The 15,427-nt window shown below is 41.2% G+C and overlaps 1 protein-coding gene across 3 annotated transcripts in view; it reads left to right on the forward strand.

The window, feature by feature from the left end:
* The window catches only part of ptpn4a (protein tyrosine phosphatase non-receptor type 4a), a 439,903-nt gene that overhangs the window by 156,617 nt on the left and 267,859 nt on the right, over positions 1-15,427 (forward strand). For all 3 annotated transcript variants that reach the window (XM_060827024.1, XM_060827026.1, XM_060827025.1), the window contains exon 3: positions 13,038-13,145. In XM_060827024.1, the coding sequence (XP_060683007.1) occupies positions 13,038-13,145 (108 nt within the window). The remainder of the gene's footprint in view (positions 1-13,037; positions 13,146-15,427) is intronic.

Below are 15,427 nucleotides of genomic sequence, written 5' to 3' on the forward strand. Positions count from 1 at the left end.
TAGTCACAAGTGAGGTGCCAGAAGACTGGAGGTTAGCTAACATGGTACCATTATTTAAGAAAGGTGATAACATGCCAGGGAACCGTAGATGGGTGAGCCTGATATCAGTGGTGGGCAAGTTGTTGGAGGGAATCCTAAGGGTCAGGATTTACACATATTTGGAAAGGCAATGGCTGCTTAGAGATTGTCAGCATGGCTTTGTGCGTGGGAAATCATGTCACATGGAAAAAGTAACAAAGAGAAATAATGACGGCAGAGCGGTGGGTGTGTTATATATAGACCTCAGTAAGGCATTTGACAAGGTTCACCATAGGAGACTGGTCAGTAAGGTTGGATCTCTTAGAATACAGGGAGAACTAGCCATTTGGATACAGAACTCTCTCAAAATGTAAAAGAACAGAAGGTGGTGGAGGAGGGTTGTTTTTCAAACTGGAGTCCTGTGGAGTGCCACAAGGATCAGTGCTGTGTCCACTACTTTTTATCACTTACATAAATGATTTGGATGTGAGCATAGTAGGTATAGTTAGTAAGTTTGCAGATGACACCAAAATTGGAGGTGTAGTGGACAGTGAAGGAGGTTACCTCCTATTACAATGGGATCTTGGTCAAATGGGCCATGGGCTGAGGAGTGGTAGATGGAGTTTAATTCAGATAAATGCGTGATGCTGCATTTTGGGAAAGCAAATCTTCGCAGGACTTATACACTTAATGGTAAGGTCCTAGGGAGTGTTGCTGAACAAAGAGACCTTGGAGTGCAGGTTCATAGCTCCTTGAAAGTGGAGTTGCAGGTAGATAGGATAGTGAAGAATGCATTTGGTATGTTTTCCTTTATTGGTCAGAGTATTGAGTACAGGAGTTGGGAGGTTATGTGGCTGTACAGGATGTTGATTAGACCACTTTTGGAATATTGTGTGCAATTCTGGTGTCCTTCCTATTGGAAAGATGTTGTGAAACTTGAAAGGGTTCAGAAAAGATTTACAAGGATGTTGCTAGGGTTGGAGGATTTGAGCTATAGGGAGAGGCTGAATAGACTGGGGCTGTTCTCCCTGGAGCATTGAAGGATGACTTCACAGAGGTTTATAAAATCATGAGAGGCATGGATAGAATAAATGGACAAAGTCTTTTCCCTGGGATGGGGGAGACCAGAACTAGAGGGTATAGGTTATGGGTGAGAGGGGAAAGATCTCAAAGGGACCTAAGCGGCAACATTTTCAGAGGGTGTTGCGTGTGTGGAATGGGCTGCCAGCAGAAGTCGTAGAGGCTGGTACAATTGCAACATTTAAAAGATATCAGGATGAGTATATGAATAGGAAGTCTTTGGAATGAAATGGACCAAGTGCTGGCAAATGGGACTAGATTAGGCCATGGACGAGTTGGACCGAAGGGTCTGTTTCCGTACTGTACATTTCTATGATTCTAAACTTGGATTGTCTTCACTGGAAAGATGGTGACTGACCTGCTATATATCTTCAAAATTAGGAGAGGCATAGATAGGATTGATTGTCAGAGGCACTTTCCTAGGAAAAATCTTTTTGTACAGAGGGTGGTGGGTTATGGAAGAAGGCACATTAGCAATATTTAGGCTAGATTGTATCGACACGAATGGGCCGGAGGGCTTGTTCCTGTGCTGTACTGAATTGTGTGTACCAGTGACTATATTTCAGAAGTATTTCATTGGCTGTAAAGCACTTTCAAATGTCATGTTATGGTGAAAGTTGCTACATAAATGTGTATGTCTGTACTTGGCAAAATTTCTTATTGAAGAACGTATCCAAACGTCTTTTAAACCTTGTCACTATAGCCATATTCAACACTTCCTTTAGAAGTCCATTCCAACCAAGAACCACTCTTAGCAAAAAAAAAATTATGCCCCCAATCTTGAAATCCGCCACGCTAGGAAAAAAAACATCTGCCATTTACCTTATCTATACCTCTCATGATTTTATCAGCCTGTATAAACTAACCCCTAAACCTCCTACGTTCCAGTGAAAAAAGTCTCAGCCTCTCCTTATAACTCAAACCGTCCATTCTCAGCAACATCCTGGGAATTTTTTTTCTGAATCCTCTAGTTCAATAGTATCCTTCCTATAACAATGGTGATAGTTAGACAATATGTTGAAGGTGTTAGCCCCCATGTTCTCTGTGTATGACCTGATGTTTAGATTGATTCTAATCTAAAAAGTGAGATAAGAGTTTTACATAAATTCATGCAGTTTTTGAGCTCAGAGTTCTACATGAATGTATGTCGTTTTTGAGCAAAGTGCAATGTAACTCTGCAAGTACAAATTCACCACAGAAAATGTGTGCATGTGGGTCTTTGTGTGTGTGTGTGTGTGTGTGTGTGGTGAGTGCAGAGTCTGTGAGGGGGTGTATGTGTGGGAGTGTGTGTCTATAAGGGTGTGTGTGCGCGTCTGTGTGTACCTGTGTCCATACTCACTATACACATACACACTCTCTCACACTCAACCCCCACCCCAGACAGACACATGCACACAGACAGACAGAGGCATGATTTTCCACGCATAAAGCCATGTTGACTATCTTTAATTAGTTCTTGCCTTTCCAAATGCATGTAAGTACTGTCCATCCAAATCCCTTCCAACAAACTACAATAACCTGCACAGTGATTGCAAGTTTTGAGAAGATTTGTAGTTCAGGTTGAGGTTCTGAATATAGGTTTGTTTGCTGAGCTGGAAGGTTCATTTTCAGACATTTCGTCACCATACCATATAACATCTTCAGTGAGCTTCCGAATGAAGCACTGGTGGTGTAACCTGCTTTCTAATTATATGGTTGACTTTCCTTGGGTTGGTGATGTCAATCCTCCCAACATCCACAAATGAAGTTGCATTAGAACATTATTCCAATGTGCAACACACACTGCAGCACAGAGGAACTATGCAGAGCAAAGGAAAATCCCTATACAATGCATTCAAAAAGAATGGATACCCAATGAGCACAGTCCGCTGATTTCTGAGCAACAAACCCAAACAAGAAGACAAAACATATCTAGAAACCCTAGCCACTCTGCCCTACATTGAAGACATCTCGGAAATGACTGTCAGACTACTCAGACCCCTTGACATCATGGTAGTCCACAAACCCGTCAACACACTAAAACAGTAGCTAATGAACTTGAAAGACCCAGTACAGACAACAAGCAAAACTCATATCATTTACAAAATATCTTGCAAGAACTATAACAAACACTATATTGTACAAACAGGCAGAAAACTAGCCACAAAACGACATGATCCCCTCTTACTAATATCCTTACATACGGATGAGGAAGGACACCTTCGATTGGGCCAACACGTCCATCCTAGGACAAGCCAAACAGTGACATGCATGAGAATTCCTAGTAGCATGGCATTCCAACTGGAACTCTATCATCAAACACATCAACTTGTGATCCCATTTACCACCCCCTGAGAGAAAGATCATGAAATAACATCACCGTAGGAATTGGTGTCACCACAGGAAATGACATCATCAACCCAAGAAAAGTTAAACATATAAAATTAAACTGCAGGGTGCTTCATTCAGAGGTTCACTTAAAGATATTATCTCCTATGGTGACGTAACGTCTGAAAATGAACCTTCCAGCTGAGCAAGCAAACCTCCATCCTGCCCAGTGCCCAGTTTGGGTTCCGCCAGAACGACTCAGCTCCTGGCCTCATTACAGCCTTGAGTCAAACATTAACAAAACAGTTGAATTCTGGAGGTGAGGTGAGAGTGACTTTGATATCAAGGCTGCATTTGACAGAACATGGAATCAAGGAGCCCGAGCAAAACTCTAATCAATGGGTATCAAGAGGCGAGCTTTCCAATGTTTGGAGTACAGATGGACACATTAGAAGATGATTGTGGTTGTTGAAGGTCAGTCATTTCACCTCCAAGGTATCCCCACAGAAGTTCCTCAGTTTCGTGTCCTAGACCCAGCCATCTTCAGCTGCTTCATCAGTGACCATTATTCCATCATAAAGTCCAAAGTGGGGATGTTCCTTAATGATTGCACAGGGCTGTTAAGTGAAAGCAGGCCATTATTTCATCCTCTTCTATCTTGATGTCTTTGGTGTTCGTGGATGCATTGGTGATTATTTTCCAAAGTTTGATAGGTTCGGGATCAGTTCCTGCAGATTGGAGGGTGGCTAATGTTCCACTTTTTAAGAAAGATGGGAGAGAGAAAGCAGGAAATTATAAACCAGTTAGTCTGACCTCAGTGGTGGGAAAGATGCTGGAGTCTATTATAAAGGATGAAATTACGACACATTTGGATAGTAGTAACAGGATAGGTCAGAGTCAGCATGGATTTATGAAGGGAAATCATGCTTGACTAATCTTCTGGAATTTTTGGAGGATGTAACTATGAAGATGGACGAGGGAGATCCAGTAGATGTGGTGTACCTGGACATTCAGAAAGCTTTTGATAAAGTCCCACATAGGAGGTTAGTGAGCAAAATTAGGGCGCATGGTATTGGGGGCAAAGTACTAACTTGGAATGAAAGTTAGTTGGCTGACAGGAAACAAAAAGTTGTGATAAACGGCTTCATTTCAGAATGGCAGGCAGTGACCAGTGGGATACCGCAGGGATCAGTGCTGGGACCGCAGCGTTTTACAATATATACTAATGATATAGAAGATGGTATTAGTAATAACATTAGCAAATTTGCTGATGGTACCAAGCTGGGTGGTAGGGTGAAATGTGAGGAGGATGTTAGGAGATTACAGGGTGACCTGGACAGATTAGGTGAGTGGTCAGATGCATGGCAAATGCAGTTTAATGTGGATAAATGTATGGTTATCCACTTTGGTGGCAAGAACAGGAAGGCAGGTTACTACCTAAATGGAATCAATTTAGGTAAAGGGGCAGGACAAAGAGATCTGGGTGTTCTTGTACACCAGTCAATGAAGGTAAGCATGCAGGTACAGCAGGTAGTGAAGAAGGCTAATAGCATGCTGGCGTTCATAACAAGAGGGATTGAGTAAAGAAGCAAAGAGGTTGTACAGGGCCCTGGTGAGACCAGACCTGGAGTATTATGTGCAGTTCTGGTCTCCAAGTTTGAGGAAAGACATTCTGGCTATTGAGGGAGTGCAGCGTAGGTTCACGAGGTCAATTCCTGGAATGGCGGGACTACCTTACGGTGAAAGACTGGAGCGACTGGGCTTGTATACCCTTGAGTTTAGAAGACTGAGAGGGGATCTGATTGAGACAAATAAGATTATTAAAGGATTGGACACTCTGGAGGCAGGAAACATGTTTCCGCTGATGGGTGAGTGCCAAACCAGAGGACACAGCTTAAAAGTACGGAGTGGACCATGTAGGACAGAGCTGAGAAGAAACTACTTCACCTAGAGAGTGGTGGCTGTGTGGAATGCTCTGCCCCAGAAGGCATGGAGGCCCAGACTCTGGATTCATTTAAGAAAGAGTTGGATAGAGCTCTCAAGGATCATGGAATCAAGGGTTATGGAGGTAAAGCAGGAACAGGATACTGATTAAGGATGATCAGCCATGATCATATTGAATGGTGGTGCAGGCTCGAAGGGCAGAATGGCCTACTCCTGCACCTATTGTTTATTGTTCAGGAATTCTTGGGTGGAATGGATGGAGTGGCGTGAGTCTTCAACTAAGTGTTTTGGTCTTCGGTAGAGTTCCTTGGCTAATCTGTATGTTGGTGTTCCGGGGAGCGATATTATAGGTCCGAGGGGGACTCCTGGTTTGTGAACTTTGGGTAGTCCATAAAAGCATGGTATGTTGAATCCATATGATTTCATTTTTTTTGGAAGTCTGTCTTGTTTAATTCGCCTGATTTCTGAAGTTCTTTGAGTAAGGCTGTGATTCAGTTCTCTAGTTGTGGGTCGGGTCTGTTGTAACCTGTTGGTAAGTGTTGGTATCCGCAAGCAGTGAGTTCACTTTCTCATAGTGCAGTGGAACCTTGAATATCCAAATTTCAGATTATTTAGACATGATTGCAAGATTCCGCTGCTTTGCTAAAATGTGCTATCCAGTATTCAATTAACTGGATAAAATACTCTCCGCCTGTGGTGGTCGGATAATTGAGGTTCCTCCGTCATCTCTTCTGTTTAAAATGATGGTCATACGTCCTTTGTCTCTAGGTAGGATTACAATGTTTTTGTCTTTTTTGAGTCCTTTTAGTGCTTTCCCTGCTTGTATATTCAGTGTGTTTCCTTCCTATTTCCTGCTTAATGTTAATGCAACTGTCCAACTGATGGTCTGTTGGGGTTTCTTCTGTGAGTCTGTTGTCTTTCCGTATTGATTCTAATGCTGCCTGGAAGTCCTTTTTGTCTGTGTCTCTGTAGTTGTAGTTTAACTCTCATTTGGTCGCTTTTTCTGTATCTGTTAGAGGTTGGTCTGATAAGATTTTTTTTATCCAAGCTTCTCTGTTGTGTTAATGTTCGTATTTGTGAACTTGTCCAGTTTTTCCTGGAGGGCTAATTTTTTTGTTTTGTGTTTGCTGCTGTTTGATGTTTATCATTCGTTCTGGTGTGTCTGTTCATTCAGCGAGTGAAGTTTTTGACGCGAAATTTCATGGTTGTATTTATGGAGTTGGTTTTTAAGGGGCCATATTCTCTCCCCAGTTACTCTTTTGTATTTGTAGAATCTCTTTGGAATCTCCTTCATGGGCAACTTTCTCAAGAACCTTTTATGACATATGGAGTTGAATTGAGGGTACATGAGGAAATTAGCATAAGTATGTCATGTTATTCTGAAGAGATGTTAATCAATTCTAATAATCATAACACCACAGGGCAATGACTTAACATGGTTACTGATCAAGAAAACATCCCTAATGATATAAACCAGATCAACAGTGCCTCACCTCTTGGTTGTCAGTTAATGGTAATGAACCTTCTAACCACCATTAACTCTTGAGCACCCAGAATAAAATACAGCCTCCTTTTTGCACCCCTTTGTATCCCGCACTAGAGGAAATCACTTATTTCATGCTGATTAGTGTCATTACCCTATTTCCTGTTAAGTTGTATGTACTGTTGATGGAAATTCATTGAAGTTATTATCTGCAGCTTGCTGGAATCAATATACGAGCAGGGTGCACATGTCTTAGATTCCTAATCTCCACATCCAAGAGATTATTCTGATATGTCTTTGTCTTCAAGCATTCCCCCCCCCCCCCCCCCCCCCCCCCCCCCCCGCCCCACCCCACCACCACCACCACCAAAACATAGCTTATCCTAATTGTATTCTGTCACTCTGTCCAGTCTCCTCTGGCTAGGATTTATTGATTGTATTCAGGGCATTTTCCTGGAACAATATATGGATCCAATCAGGAAGTGGGCTATTTTGTATTTGGGATTGTATAATGCAATAGCTTTAATAAATAATCTGACTAAGAGACCTCCCCCACGGCATAGTAACCAATACATGGTAGAATTTAGAATTCAGTTTGAGTGTGAGAAACATAGGTCAGAAATAACTGTGCTAAACTTAAATGAGTGACCACATAAGGATGATGGTTGAGTTAGTTGAAGTGGACTGGGGAAGGAGTTGGGAAAAATAGAGGACTGCAGATGGTATAGAGTGGAGTTGATGAGTGTGGTGCTAGAAAAGCACAGCCGGTCAGGCAGCATATGAGCAGGAGAATTAATGTTTTCGAGCATGGTTTATAAGGAGTGAAACTCCAAGCGTTTGCAATTTCAAATAAACCTGTTCAACTATAGCTTGGTGTCACTTGACTTTTGACCTTATCCACTCCAGTCCAACTCCGGCAGCTCCACATTAAATGGACAGTAAGAGCTTATTTAAATATATAATGGAAAAAGAGGCCAAAGTTCATGTATGCCTCAGAGAGAAAGAGGCTTGGGATATAATGAGGAGGAGTCAGGAAATGGTAGAGGAGATACAGTATATCTTTATGGTAGAGTCATAGTCATACAGTATGGAAACAGACCTCTTGGTCCAATTCATCTGCACTGACGAGACATCCCAATCTGACATACTCCGATTTGTCAGCAGGCCCATATCCTTCTAAATCCTGCCCATTCAGATGCCTCTTAAATGTTGTAATTGTGCCCACTTTCACCACTTCTTCTGGCAGCTCATTTTATGCACACTCTACCTTCTGCTTCAAAACGTTATCCCACAGGTCCTTTTTTAAATCTTTCCCTTCTCACCTTGAACCTATGTCCTCTAGTTTTGGACTCCACCACTCAAGGAAAAAGACCTTGACAATTCACCCTATCTATGTCCCTCATGATTTTATCAACCTCTGTAAGATCACCCCTCAGCCACTGATGCTCCAGGGAAAGTCAACAGCCTATTTGGCCTTCCCTGTAGCTTGAGGGTATTAATAGAATTCCAAAAATAGTAAATAATTAAAGGGCCTGAGTCAGGTAAAAAAATACACAATAAATGTCATCAGACTACAAGTCCAAGGGAAACTGGGGTTAAAGCCCATTAAGTCCCTTGGTTCTGATGGGTTGTATCATAAGATATTAAAGCTAGTGGCTACTGATCATAACCTTCCAAGAATCCTTAGGTTTTGGAAAATTCCCAGAGGATTGGAAACTGCCAGTGTAGCACCTTTACTGAGAAACCCAAGTAACTGGAGGCCAGTTAGCTTAACATCTATAATTGAAAAATGTTGATTCTATTATAAAGGATATAATATCAGATCATTTAGAAAAACATCCCATGGTCAAACAGTAAGCATGGCTTCATGAAGGGGAAATATTCAGAGAAGGTGACATTAGTTCAGGTTGAATTTCTGGATGTAAGCTTACTCACTGAGCTGGAAGGTTTGTTTCTCGATGTTTTATCACCATACTAGGTAGCATCATCAGTGAGCCTCCGGTGAAGTGTTGGTGTTCTGCCCTGCTTTCTATTTGTGTTTAGGTTTCCTTAGGTTGGTTGTGTCATTTTTTGTTCTTTTTTCATCAGAGGGTATAGATGATGTCCAAATCAATGTGTTTGTTGATAAAGTTCTGGTTGGAGCAGAATACTGATGTTATTTAGAATGGTGACAAAACATCTGAAAAATAACCTTCTAGCTCAGCAAATAAACTTAGAAACAAAACCTCAACCTGAGCTACAAATTCTCTCTAAACTTGCTAACACTTAGGATGCAATTCGCTTAAAGCTAGCCCCAAGTTGGGAAACCAATACCATTTGACAGGGTGACACCTGCAAACAGCTGTGCTTCCTGAACGAGTGCCTAAGAAATTCTACCTGGAACTCTTATCAACAAACACATCCATTTAGACACCATCTACTACCCTCTGAGAAAAAAACAGGAAATGACATCAACCTAAGGCAACCTAAACACTTAAGTTGAAAGCAGGACATAACACCAATGCTTCCCTGGAGGCTCACTGATGATGTTTGCTGGCATGATTACAAAACATCTGAAAATGAATCTTCCAGCTCAGCAAGCAAACTTCCATCCAGGAGGTAACAAGCAGGATGGATATTTTGATGAGGCAACTTAATAAAATAAATATATTAGTTCAGATAGAAGATTAGCTGATAAAGTTGGGGTAAAGGGCGTGTTGTCAGGTTGGCAACCTGTAACTAATGGAGTGCCACAGAGATCAATGCCTGGACCACAGTTATTTACAATGCATGCCAATGACTTGCATGACAGAACTGAACATACTATCACCAAGTTTGCTGATACAAAAATAGGTGGGAAGCCAAGTACTGGAGATGGCGCAAAGAGTCTGCAAAGGGCTGTAGAGAGGCTAAGTGAGTGGGCAAAAACCTGACTGATGGAATATTACTTTGAAAGGTGAGTGGTTATGCACTTTGGCAGAATGACGAGAGGAGCTGAATGTTATTTAAATGCGGAAAGACTGCAGAAGGCTGCAGCAGAGAGAGATTTGGGGTTTTGAGTGCAGAAAACACAAAAGCTAAAATCTAAGTTTTAATAGGGAAATAAAATATTGACCTATATTTCAGATGGAATGGATTATAAAAATAATTGAATTGAATTAGAGTTGAATTAGCTTTATTGTCATGTGCATTCAAATACAGCGAAAAGTTAAATTGCGACTAAGAGTGCCATCGTAGGTACAAGATACGTAGGTACAGCTACTTAAGTATTTGGTATAAAATAGAAACAGTAATAACATCCTTAGCATAAGATTGAAAAGAAAAATAAACTCAATTTAAAGTTCTTCCACCTAGTCTGTGCAGGCACCTAGCCTCCAGACTGCACTGAGCCAAGTCTCCAGACCATGCCAGGCTTTGAAAGTCTCGGCCTTGCCTCTAGTCCACAAGAAGCCTTGACTCCTCGTGACAGCCTCCAGGAGTTGGCTCCCACGATGGCCTCCAGTCTGGGAAGCATCACTAAAATTATAGAAGGCACTAGTTCACAAGGTTGATCCCAAATACGGAGCAATTTCACTTATGAAGACAATGACTAAGTTGGCCTTGTGCTCTTTGGAAATTAGATGAGTGGATACTGTATTGAAACATACAAGATTCTCAAGGGGCTTGATATGCTAGTTGAGATTGTTTCCTCTTGTGGGAAGTCTAGCAAAGTGGACATAATCTCAGGTTAGATAGTTGCCCACTTAAGGCCGAGAATTCTTTTTCCTGAGGGTAGTGAATCTATACAATTCTTTACTGCAGAGTGCTGTCAATGCTGGATGAGTAAATTATTCAAGGCTAAAGGAGATTGATTCCCTAGAAAATAAAAATCCAAGATTATGGGGATAAGGCAGGAAAGTGGAGTTGAGGATTATAAATTTCCCACCATCTGATTGGCACAGCAGATTCAATGGGCTGAATAGTGTGCTGCTTTGTTTTACGGTCATTTGTGGGCTGCACGGTGGCCCAGTGGTTAGCACTGCTGCCTCACAGCGCCAGAGACCCGGGTTCAATTCCCAACTCAGGCGACAGACTGTGTGGAGTTTGCACGTTCTCCCTGTGTCTGCGTGGGTTTCCTCCGGGTACTCCGGTTTCCTCCCACAGTCCAAAGATGTGCGGGTCAGGTGAATTGGCCAAGCTAAATTGCCCGTAGTGTTAGGCAAGGGGTAAATGTAGGGGTATGGGTGGGTTGCGCTTCGGCGGGTTGGTGTGGACTTGTTGGGCCGAAGGGCCTGTTTCCACACTAAGTAATCTAACCTAATCTAAAAAACACTACTCAGAAGTATATAATATCCTGAAGCCTTCCTGGCCAAAGTGGTGTCCTTCCTTCCATAACATGGCTTTGTTTTTAGAATGCTGCTAAACAGTGTGGCAAATCTTGATTTTAGCATGAGATCCAAGTCTGATCTCCATAAGATAATGCTCCCTCTCCCTAGAAAATGTGAAATTTTCATGACCCTAATCAGTAGGGGGCCAGAACAGTATTTGGATGACTTCCTGAACTCCGTTTAAAAATCACACAACACCAGGTTACAGTCCAACAGGTTTAATTGGAAGCGCTAGCTTTCAGAGTGCCGCTCCTTCTTCAGGTGGTTGTGGAGTACACAATTGTAAGACATAGAATTTATGTCAAAGGTTTACAGTATGATGTAACTGAAATTATACATTAAAAAATACCTTGATTCTTTGTTGAGTCTCTCATCTGTTAAAATGACCATGATAGTTTCACTTCTTTCATATGTAAATCACAAAACTTTTTTAAAAGCTATATTCTAGGTTAACTGTAACAATTGGAGTCAGCCAGATGCGATGTTAAGATGTTGAAGGTGTTAGCCCCCTGTGTTCCCTGTCTGTGCCATCGTATTTAGACTGATTCTAATCTAAAAAGTGAGTTAAGAGTCTTACATGCAGTTTTGAGCAAAGTACACTGTAACTCTGCATGTACCAATTCACCCCACAAAAGTGTGTCTGTCTGTCTGGAATGGGGTGGGGGTTTGTGAGTATATGAGAGTGCGTGTAAAGTGTCTAAGTCTGTGAGAGAAATCATGTGAGAATGTGGGTGAGTATCTTTCAGACTCCTACAGACACACTCCCACATTCTTCACGTGCATTCTCTCTCCGACTTTATACATGCATGCGCTCTCTCTCTCTCGCTCGCTCGCGCGCGCTCTCTCTCTCTCTCTCTCTCTCTCTCTCTCTCTCACTCACTCACTCACTCACTCACTCACTCACTCGCGCGCGCACACACAAGCACTGACTCTCTCACTCACTCTCAAACCCCCACCCCAGACACACGCACGCTCACACATGCGCGCATACATACGTGTACATTTGTGGGTGAATTTGTACTTGCAGAGTTACATTGTACTTTGCTCAAAAATTGCATGAATCTATGTAAGACTCAGTTAACTCACTATTTAGATTAGAATCCATTTAAACATTATGGCACAGACAGGGAACACAGGGGGCTAACACCTTCAACATTTTAACATTTGATCTAGCTGACTCCAATTGTTACAGTTCACCTGAAAATGTAACTAAAAAAAGTTTTGTGATTTACATATGAAAGAAGTGAAGTTATCATGTTCATTCTAACAGATGAGAGACTCCACAAACAATCAAGATATTTTTCTATGTATAATTTCAGTTACGTGACACTGTAAACTTTTGCTATAAATTCTGTCTCTTAAAATTGTATACTCCACAACCACCTGATGAAGCTAGTGCTTTCAATTCAACCTGTTGGACTGTAACCTGGTGTTGTGTGATTTTTAACTTTGTACACTCCAGTCCAATACCAGCATCTCCAAATTATTCCTGAACTCCTTTAGTGTAAAGATAGAATTCTTTTTTATGTGGCTGTGTGGTTTAAAGGTTTATGGAGTTAAATAAATAAAGATATTTTAAAAAGATAAATTACTGTAGTCACTAATCTCTAATAACCATAGTATGCCATTACCTGCTACCAAGTGAATACTGGTATAGTAATGTCATCTGTTGTGTGCCTGAAGTGAACTATTCAGTGAAATTCTCCACATTTTGTCTTCCAATAATAATGGTGCATTAAAAATACATACATCGTAGCTCCAAACACATGTATGGTTTTCAAGTTACAAATTAATTTGCAGGGTGATCACACAGTATTTGAGAGACATATTTATGGTTGATCTATTTTTTGACTTTGCAGAAACACGATCAGGGTCATGTCCTATTGGATTTAGTCTTCAGACACCTTGATCTGACTGAACGAGACTACTTTGGTTTACAGCTAGCTGATGATACATCAGACAGCCCTGTGAGTAGTGGTTTTAGTGTCCTCACTTGAAATGATTTCAGAAGCTGTTTAATTGACTGTAGATAAAACGAAGAATGTGTCCTTATGTGTAGATGTGAATGTAACTACATTAACTACATGTGAATGTCAATTCTTATTGTTTAAGCTTTTTTTTTCATTAAAATGCACTGATTACATTTTTGAAAACTTATAGGCATTTTGTTTTTATTGGAAATCAATGTCCTGACTGAGGGCTTCTTTTGACAAGAATAATGCATTTTTAAAAATGAATGCAATTATTGTGCTGTGAAAACTTGATGCCATGTTTGGTGATTTTGTTTTGTGATTTAGTAATTCTGGTATAGTATGAGTTTTATCTTTGCCTGAAGGAAGTGCTAATTAATGGTCTATTTTACTCTAATTGTACTGTTAAAATTAACTCCTGTCACACTGCATATTTTACACTGCTTGGTTTGATCCTAATCCAACGAGAAGCATATCTGCTATACATTCTGGAATCCACCATAATACTTCACGGAATCTCAATGTGAATACTGCAGCCAGTTGCCCCTCATGATTCAAATGTAAAATAATACATTTTTTTGGTGGGGGGAGTCCAAACAACATGGACATAATTGAAAAGTTAGCATTTATTGTCTATACTTAATTGCTGTCACAAAGTTGGCAATGTCTTGAATCATTGTGCTAAAGCTGCTCCAAAAATGTTGGGTAAGATTTTCAATCAAGTAGTGATGGAATAACCGATATATTTCGATGTTAGAATGTTATGTTGCGGAGAACTGGATGGAATTGACATACTCTTGTTGCCGTTACCCTGCCAAAGGAGGAGGGGGGAGTTTGTGGAACTGTGGAGTTGCTATTGAGGAAGCCAAGTGGATTGGAGTAGGATGACTATGCTTAAACAAAAACATGGGTGGGTCAAAAAAATTGGAAGGACTAGAATCAAGCTTGAAAGTTATTGAACTTGATGAGTCCTTGAGGCTGCAGGGTCCCAAAGCAGAAAATGAGGTGTTGTTCCACTGATTTCTATTGATTTTACTTCTGTTAAGCCTTTTTGGTGGCATAGCAATCACTTTCTCTTCATTTCTACAGTTCAGCTGTGTCCACATTTGGGTCAGGGCTGCCAGATTGAGTAGCTTCCTTCTATCATTTTATTATGAATTGGAAAAAGGTTGACAGGGTTATAGTTGAAGGGTGAGATATGCTCCTCTTGTAAGGGAAAGGGCATACCTGGGCAATAATGCCTCATTAGAGGTAGATATCAGAGTTTTAGCTGCAATCGAACAGCGTAGATAGGAACATGGCAGATTCCAGAGAGACTTTAGCAATACACCTAGAATTAAACAACATTAGTCATTGCTTTTGTCAGTTTACAGATTGTAGTGGTAGATTGTTGAACTGTTCCTTATAGGTGAAAGTGAGGACTGCAGATGCTGGAGATTAGAGTAGTGTGTGTGGTACTGGAAAATTGACATTTTGCCCGAAATGTAGATTCTCCTGCTCCTCTGATCTGCCTGAACTGCTGTGCTTTTCCAGCAACACACTCTCAACTGTTCCTAATAGATAACCATTCTAGAGGTGCTGCAAGTTGAAATGAGCTCCAGTAGGGATCAATGCTGAAAACAGTGCACAGATTAGCTTCTGAGTTCAGTCTCGATCCAGTTATCATTGATGTTTGGATCTAGTGCCCAATCTCCTAAAATGAAATCTTATATACAGAAAAGTGTGTCTGTCTGAATAAGATAGTAGTGTTATGCTGCAAACCTAATGCATGGAAAGCATGGTTTGTTGCCAATCTTGAGAAATACTGGCTGAGAGGTATATCATAGAATTTTACAGTACAGAAGGATGCCATTCAACCCATCCTGTTTATACGAACCCCTGAGAAAGCTACCCAGCGAGTCCCATTCTCCAGCTTTATCTCTCTAGCCCTCAACATGGGTCTTTCGTAAGGAAATCAAGCTAGTTTGTTTTGGAAATAGGATTTGAAACATATACCATTGAACTGTAGAAATGTTACAGCACATAGAGAGATCATTCCGACCATTGTGTCTCTGCTGGCTGAACAAATAAGCACCATCACCAGAGATATATTTCCCTCCCCACCCCATCCCCTTTCCATAAAGACCGTTCCCATTGCGAGTACCTCATCTGGTCCACCACCACTTCCCCCTCCCCAACACCACCCAACAACCCAACCTTTCCTCCTGGCACCTTCCCCTGTCACCACAGGAATTGCAAAATCTGTACTCACACCTCCCCCCTCACCTCATCCAAGGCCC

This window comes from Hemiscyllium ocellatum, chromosome 7, assembly GCF_020745735.1.
Source record: "Hemiscyllium ocellatum isolate sHemOce1 chromosome 7, sHemOce1.pat.X.cur, whole genome shotgun sequence".
NCBI classification, from domain to species: domain Eukaryota; kingdom Metazoa; phylum Chordata; class Chondrichthyes; order Orectolobiformes; family Hemiscylliidae; genus Hemiscyllium; species Hemiscyllium ocellatum.